The 7960-nt window shown below is 70.5% G+C and overlaps 1 protein-coding gene across 1 annotated transcript; it reads left to right on the top strand.

The window, feature by feature from the left end:
• Nucleotides 1–4: 4 nt before the first annotated feature.
• On the top strand, nt 5–7756 carry INPP5E (inositol polyphosphate-5-phosphatase E). Its single transcript, XM_080668219.1, has 11 exons — nt 5–109; nt 768–1805; nt 2675–2798; nt 3453–3550; nt 4206–4330; nt 4442–4561; nt 4774–4881; nt 5052–5213; nt 5582–5697; nt 6266–6402; nt 6771–7756. Exons 2-11 carry the CDS (start codon nt 958–960, stop codon nt 6901–6903), a joined length of 1971 nt encoding a protein of 656 aa, XP_080524345.1. The 5' UTR covers nt 5–109; nt 768–957; the 3' UTR covers nt 6904–7756.
• Nucleotides 7757–7960: the final 204 nt, after the last annotated feature.

Below are 7960 nucleotides of genomic sequence, written 5' to 3' on the forward strand. Positions count from 1 at the left end.
TCCTCCGGCCGCCAGGGGCCGCTGCAGGCGCCGGTTCGGGGCGCTCTGCCCGCGGGTTGCGGCGAGCGGCTCCCGAGGCCCGTGGGGCTGGGAGCGGGCGCGCCGAGAGGTAGGGGCGCAGGGTGCTGGGCGCGGGCTGACCCCGGGTGGAGAGGTGTGGGGGGCTGGGGCTGGGGACCGGGGCGCAGGTCCGGGCACGGGTGGGGGCGGGGCGACCCCGAGTGGGGCGCGGGGGTTCTGGGCGGGGTTCGGAGCTCAGGGTCCCCAGGGCGGTTCGAGGGTCCGGAGTGGAGCAACCTCGGGGCGCGAGGTGACCCGTGGGAGGGGTCCTGCGCGGAGTGACCCCGGGCGCGTGTCCCGCCCCCCCCGCCCCCCCCCCCGCCAGCTCCGCGGTCGTTGCCCCGGGAGCCGCCAGCGGATCGCGGCTGAGTCGGGGCCTTTGGCGGCGGCGCCTGCAGAGCTGCTGGGGTCGCGGGCGCTGGGGCGGGGTCCGGGGGCCGCGGGGGCGGTAGGCCGGCGGGCCCCTCATCCAGGCTGCGCCTGTGGCCTGGCCTTCACCTTGGACGTGGGCGTTCTTACTGGGCGATGCCCCGAGTGCCCCCGTGAGGAGCAGCCCCATTGGGCAGCCGGCGTCCTGGCAGGAGGTAGAGCGTCCCCCCACCCCCGGAGGAGGCCGCAGGCGGACCGCTGCCGGCCTGCCCCCCGCCCCCCGCCCCTAGCTGAGCTCCAGGAACCTCCATTCCTGCAGTAAGAGCATCTTTCCTTAGGTCCCAGTGCGGGTCGCGGGACTTCAGGGCCTCCAGCCATGCCGCCCCTGGCCCCGCCCCTGCCGGACCTCCCCGGGCCTCGCCCAGGACATCTGCCCGCGCATCCCTGACACTGGCACCCGGCAGCCCCGGGAGAGTGAATTCCAGATCGGCGCGGCAGCCATCGTGGGTGAGGGCTGGCCCCTGGACTATGCCCTCCAAGTCGGCCTGCCTGGGGCGCTCAGAGGCGGACCCCCAGCAGCCCTGCACCCCCGGCCCCCTGCAGCCTGAAGGCGGGATGCTCCAGGGGCACCTGGTGAACTCGGACAGGGACCTGGCCCCCTCCCCAGGATCCCCGGCCGCTGACCGTCCTGGCCCTGAGAACAGCCCAGGGGTCCCTCTGGACATTCCAGCAAAAATCAGCAACGAAGACCCCCAGGCTACGGCCACCCCCTTCACCCCGAAGCCACCGATGAGGCCCCGGCTGGAGCGGGCGCTGTCCCTGGATGAGAAGGGCTGGAGGCGGCGGCGATTTCCAAACAGTCAGGAGGACCTGGCCTCCCGCAATGGGGCCAGCCCCTCCCGGGGCTCCTCGCAAGACGCCGTCCCGGGGCCCCCCGCCCGCACCTGCCTCCCGCCCGGCCTGAGCACCTCCCTGCAGGAAATCCCCACGTCCCGCAGGACTCCGGGCGACGGCGGCAGGAGCCCCTCCTCCTGGGGTAACTGTGTTTCCGGAGGGATTGGCACCTCCCAGGACCTCCTGCCCCGGGACAGGGCCTCGCCTGGGAGCTGCGCCCGGCTGGCCGGCGGGCTTCCCTCACGCCCCCTGCCCGCCATGGAATGGAGCGTGGCCGCCGACTCCCTGCGGACGGCACACAAGGTGGACGCAGACCACGCCGACTACAAGCGCCGGGTGCAGAGCAGGCTGTTCCGGGCCCACAGCAGCCTGGGCCCCGGCCGGCCCCCGAGCCCCCTGGCCTCCGATGACTGTTCCCTGCGCTCGGCCAAGTCCTCCTTCAGCCTCCTTGCGCCCATCCGAGCCAAGGACGTCCGCAGCAGGTAGGGCCTCCCGGGCGGGAGGGGGGGGGGGCGCGGCTTGGCAGCTGAGGCCTTTATTTTAGGGTCAGAGGACTGCGAGCTTCTCCTTAAAACGTGTCGGGCGCATGAAGATGGAGACTGACCGGGTCTCCCAGTCCCTCCCAGGTGCCTCCCCTGCCCAGGCTGACAGCCAAGGGCCGAGCCGGGTGGAGGGAGGGTCCCAGGGCCACTCGGCAGGGAGGGCAGCGGGCGGCCGGCTTCCTGCTCTGGGCTCCCAGCAGGGCCGTGAGAGGAAGGGAGAGGGAGAGAGAGCTAGAAACATCGATGAGAGAGAAACATCAATCAGCTGCCTCCTGCACGTCCCCTACTGGGGATGTGCCCGCAACCAAGGGGACATGCCCTTGACCGGAATCCAACCTGGGACCCCTCAGTCCACAGGCCGACGCTCTATCCGCTGAGCCACACCGGTTAGGGCCACGCTGACACTTTTATGGCTTGAAAAGGATCTGAGTGCCATCCCCATGTCTTCCCTTCTGCTCACGACGCCCAAATGCGGGCTTCTTTCTGGCTCACCTCTCCCAAGGCCAGAGCCGTGACTCCCCGGGCTGGGGGCTCCCCAAGACCCACGACACCTCCTGAGCCGGAGCTTCTCCGGGAGCTGGTCTGGGGGCCCGGCTGTCACTCCACCCCCACTCCCCGTCCCCGCAGGCCTGTCTGTCTCCCGCGTCTCCCCCCACGGGCGCCGGCCCCCTCACCTCCGATCCCAACCAGGGCTGGGCGGGTTGTTTGAAGCACCATCCTGCATGGCCCTGACTCGGGGGGGGGGGGGTGTGGGCGCGGGGGGCCAAGGGGCATCTGCTCGGACCCGAGTTCAGTCTGTCCTCTTGCAGGAGCTACCTGGAGGGGAGCCTCCTGGCGAGCGGGGCCCTGATGGGGGCGGAGGAGCTGGCCCGGTACTTCCCCGACCGCACCGTGGCCCTCTTCGTGGCCACGTGGAACATGCAGGGCCAGAAGGTGAGCGGGCGCCCACGCGTCTCGGGATGCGGCTGGGGTTCCTGCCGGTTCTTTCCGGGCCTCTGAGCCACACCCAGTGACGCCTCCTGCCAGTGCCCCCTCTCCCCTTCCCTCCCCCCCCCCCCAGCTTCAGTGACTGGCAGCCCCTCTAGTTGGAGCGGTTTCCGGCGGACGGCACATGGGAGAGAGGAAGGGGCAGCGTTCCCTGAGGCCTCCCCCGGCAGCCTCCCCCTCCCCACGGTGAACCCGCTGGCTCAGGTCACCCAGAGCCCCGAGTCTACCTTGGGGTCACTCCTGTTCGCTCCACGGGGCCTGGCGAATGTGGAGGAGGAGGCAGGTGCCCAGGCTGGTAGCTCCGCTGCCCTCAGGGAGCCACCCTCCCGTCCACAGGGCACCCCTCGTCCTGGGCCTGCGGGACTTAGGGCCAAAGCCAGGTGGCGGTGCGGCCGCAGGGTGGAGGGACCCGCTGCACCCCAGCTGCACCCAGGTCTGGGTGTGCATGTGGGGGCACTCAGGGTCAGGCTCAGGGCCAGACACAGCTGAGCAGCAGCTGGGGGCACAGCCCGGGAGCGGGTGCAGACCTGGCCTTGGCAACGACAGGCCGGCAGGGGAGGCGGGTCCCCCAGCCCCTCGCTAGGCGCTGCCTCCCCTCAGGAGCTGCCTGTGAACCTGGATGAGCTCCTGCTGCCCGCCGAAGCCGACTACGCCCAGGACCTGTATGTGGTCGGGGTACAGGAGGGCTGCTCCGACAGGTAGGGCCCCCCGCCCCATGTGCCCCTGAGCTGGCACCCCCCCCCGCCCCCGCCCCGGGTCCCTGTGAACAGCACTGCTGAGGTGGGCCTTCGGGGCAGAGGCTGCTGTGACCCGAGACCCCACCACCAAGCCGAGCACCCAAACCGCCTTCTAAAGCGGGGACTCGGAGACCTGAACTAAAGGCGGTTTTCCTTCTGCTGAGCACCAGCTGGTCTCGGGTTGTAAGGGCAGCGGAGAGCAGGCCCCCGCGGGGCGTCGCTGGCCAACCTGGGGCCCGGGCTGCGCCCCCGGCCTCTGTCTGCCGTGCACCCTCGCGTGGTGGAGGGTCACCTGGCGGAGGGTCACCTGGCGGAGGGGTGGGCTCCTCCCAGCGGCAGGTGCCGTGGCCTCCCTCCCGCCCGGCCTGGCCTCCTCCCAGCCCCGCCGGGTGGGCCTGGGACTCTGCTCAGGGACCCGGGCCATCGCCCTGGAGCCTTGTGAGGCATCAGCTCCACGGATGTCCGGGAGCCCCGGTCTCTGGCCCAGCAGACCCCGACCCCTTGCGCTGCTCATGTCCCCCATGCTCCTTGCAAGACAAGGAGGCCCCCCCTCCAGCGTCCCGGGGTGTGGAGCCCGGAGCCCGGTCCGCTGCCCAGGGCGCCGCTGTCCCCCCAGGCGGGAGTGGGAGACGCGCCTGCAGGAGACGCTGGGCCCGCACTACGTGATGCTGCACTCGGCGGCCCACGGGGCGCTGCACCTGTCCGTGCTCATCCGCAGGGACCTCATCTGGTTCTGCTCAGGTAGCACCCGCCCCGCGGCCGGCCCACCCCCCCGCCCCGTCCGGGAACACGCTCGCCGGGTCGCGGGGCCCTCGGGCTGGGGCGGCCGGTCAGCTCCGCTTCCTCCCGCAGAGGTGGAGAGCTCCACGGTGACCACACGCATCGTGTCCCAGATCAAGACCAAGGGGGCCCTGGGTGTCGGCTTCACCTTCTTCGGCACCTCCTTCCTCTTCATCACGTCCCACTTCACCTGTGAGTCACCTGCCCCGACCCAGAAGGCGTGTGGGGACACTGCCCCCCCCCAGGAGGCGGGGTGCCGGGTGCCTCTGTGCGGGCTCTGACGGTGCCACCTCCTGCGGGGTTCGCCGCGGACCTGCTGCTGCGGGCCCTCCACCCACACGGACCCCTGCGTCCAGCCCTGAGCCCGCCCTGCCCCTCGGGGCTCCCCCCCTCTGTCCCCGCAGCCGGAGACGGGAAGGTCAGCGAGAGGCTGCTGGACTACAGCAAGACCATCCAGGGCCTGGCGCTGCCCAAGAACGTGCCGGACACCTGCCCCTACCGCTCGGACGCAGGTGAGCGGGCCCCACGGTGCTGACGGGCGCTCCCTCCCCAGCAGGCGCCTCCGCCCCGTTCTCTGGGGAGTTGATGGAGACCGATGGGGGCGGGGGACACGGCCCGGTCCTGTCACCGCGGCTCGTGCGTGGGCAAGGCTGGGCTCATGCGCTTTCTGGCCTGTGCCCAGCGGACGTCACCACCCGCTTCGACGGGGTCTTCTGGTTTGGCGACTTCAACTTCCGCCTGAGCGGCGGGCGTGTGTCCGTGGAGGCCGTCCTGAGGCAGGACCCCGGAGCCCGTGTGCCCGCCCTGCTGCAGCTCGACCAGCTCGCCCGGGAGATGCAGAGGGGTGAGGCCGGAGCGGGGGAGGCCGGAGCGGGGGAGGGGTGATGACCAGGAGGGGGCAGGCCGGAGCGGGGGAGGGGTGATGACCAGGAGGGGGAGGCCGGAGCGGGGGAGGGGTGATGACCAGGAGGGGGCAGGCCGGAGCGGGGGAGGGGTGATGACCAGGAGGGGGAGGCCGGAGCGGGGGAGGGGTGATGACCAGGAGGGGGGAGGCCGGAGCGGGGGGAGGGGTGATGACCAGGAGGGGGGAGGCCGGAGCGGGGGAGGGGTGATGACCAGGAGGGGGGAGGCCGGAGCGGGGGAGGGGTGATGACCAGGAAGGGGAGGCCGGAGCTCCACGCCAGGTCTGAGCCATGCCTGTGCTCGCCTCAGGGTCCATCTTCAAGGGCTTCCAGGAGCCAGACATCCACTTCCTGCCGTCATACAAGTTCGACATCGGGAAGGACTCTTACGACACCTCGTCCAAGCAGAGGACCCCGTCCTACACGGTGAGCGCGGCCGCTCCTGAGCCGGGGCTCGGGGCTCGGGGCTCGGGACTCGGCCCGTGTGTGCGCGCGGTGCCCTGAGCTGGGGCCTCTCGGGGCCGCACACGCAGGGCCCGGCTGGGACTCTGCTCGGCCCAGGGACTGCGCCCGCGTGCCCTCCTCCCAGGGGCGTCCCCAGGTGGGTCCCCGGCCCCCGCTCAGAGGCCTGGCTCAGCGCACGCCGCGGTGCCAATCTCTGGATCACTGGCTGTCGGGCACCGTGGGAGGTGGCCCGGGCCAGGCTGCGACAGCCCCAACTGGCTCTGGACACGCGGGGAGGCAGGGGCGGGTTGGAACCTGGCGGCCTCCCCCGCGCCACGGGGCTGCGGGCATGGCTGTTGCATCAGGGCAGCGGGGAAGTGGCACACCTGCCTCTCCCAGCACCGGGGTGCCCCCGACGATGAAGGGGTTTGGGGTGTGGGGCTCCGGGACGGGCTTCCACAGCAGGACCGACTGGGGACTCTGCTCACGGAACGGGGGGACCCTGCGGCAGACGGGGCTTCATGCGTCCTGCCTCGGGCTGCCCCTGCAGGACCGGGTCATGTACCGGAGCCGCCACAGGGGTGACATCTGTCCGCTCACGTACTCCTCCTGCCCCGGGATCAAGACCTCCGACCACCGCCCCGTGTACGGCCTCTTCCGGGTGAAAGTGAGGCCGGGCAGAGACAAGTCAGTACCGCCCAGGCCTGTCCCCTCGGGGCGCGGGGCGGGGCCAGGGGCAGGGACAGGCGCCTTGTCGCCGTGGGGGTGCCAGCTTTGGACGTTGGCGCGGGCCACTGCTCAGCGTCCTGCCCCCAGACAGGAGCCAGGGTGCAGGCCCACGCGGAGATCACTGCCCTGGTGGACCTGAGCGGCCGTCCCTGGAGTGGCCACCGCAGGGTCAGGACCTGGCCTGGCCCCCGCGCCCATGGGCTGGCCAGACCCAGTGATCTCCGGACTGGCTCACAGCACCAGCCTGGCTCTCAGCATCCTCCCTGGAGTGTGTGGGCGGGGCACCCTGGGGGCCGCCCCCCTCCTGACGGCCTTTTCCCCCACAGCATCCCGCTAGCGGCTGGCAAGTTTGACCGCGAGCTGTACCTGGTAGGGATTAAACGGCGGATTTCCAAGGAGATGCAGAGGCAGCAGGCCCTGAAGACGCAGCACGCCAGCGCCATCTGCACCGTGTCCTGAGGTTCTGCCCACGGAGGGCGGGCAAGGACGAGGAGATGCTGCCTGGACTGCGCAGCCTTGGGCACGCGGAGCACCCGTGGCCAGAGGCAGGCCGCCTTCCTAGCGGGAACCCAACGGGACTGTGGGCTGCAGCGGAGCCGGCCCTCACCTCCTCCCTGGACCAGAGCCGCTGCTGCTTACCCGTTTCCCCGCAGACACCCCAGCTTTCCTCTCGGCAGGCGGAGCTTGGGCCCGAGGACACCGCCTTACCTGCCGCCATCTCCCCAGACTCGCGCCTCCAGCCGCAGCAGAGCCGCTCCAGCGTCCGCCTCTCCATCCTCCGGCCCTTCCTCCGCGCACGCCTGGCCTGGTACCATGGAGGCTGCTCGGTGGGGTGACCTGGGTCCCCCGATCCCACGGCACGTGTTGGGACCAAGCTGAGGCTGAGTTGGTCACCAGGCTGAAGCCAGACAACGTTCAGGGAGTGAGCGTGGTCCCCACTGCTGGGCCGGGACGGGGGCGTGGCCGGGACGGGGGCGTGGCCGGGATGGGGGTGTGGCCAATGTTTCAGGGCTGGCCCTGCCCGCCAGGCGCCACCACTGATTCCAGGCGTCTGCTCACCGGTGGCGGTGGCCATGGGCGGCGTCAGTAGCAGCAGTGCATTTGCCAGCCAGAGCCGCTGCTGGAAGCTTAGGCTGGCACTGCCACGTCTGGGTTTCAAGGTGTAGAGACCATTATTCCTTCCCGTCTGGTTCCATCTCTTGAAAAAGGCGTAGGCTTTGAATGCGGGGAAACCCCGAGCATTAGGTCTAGTCTTTTCAATTATTTATTTTCCATATTTATATTTTAAATAAATGCATATATTGAGTCTTTAGCTCTTTCTGGTCAAAGTGTGAGTCCTAGACACAGCCTGTCCTCAGGCCGTTCTCACCAGACGCTTGTGCGAAAAGGCAGGGGTGCTCTGGGCTGGTGGCTGACGGCACCCCTCAGCCCGTCTGCCACCTCCGCACTGGGCTTGCTCCGCGCTGGCCCCGCCCCACGTGTCAGCTGGAGTGAACACTCAGGTGTGAGTCATGGA

This window comes from Plecotus auritus (assembly GCF_963455305.1).
Source record: "Plecotus auritus genome assembly, chromosome: 5".
NCBI lineage: Eukaryota > Metazoa > Chordata > Mammalia > Chiroptera > Vespertilionidae > Plecotus > Plecotus auritus.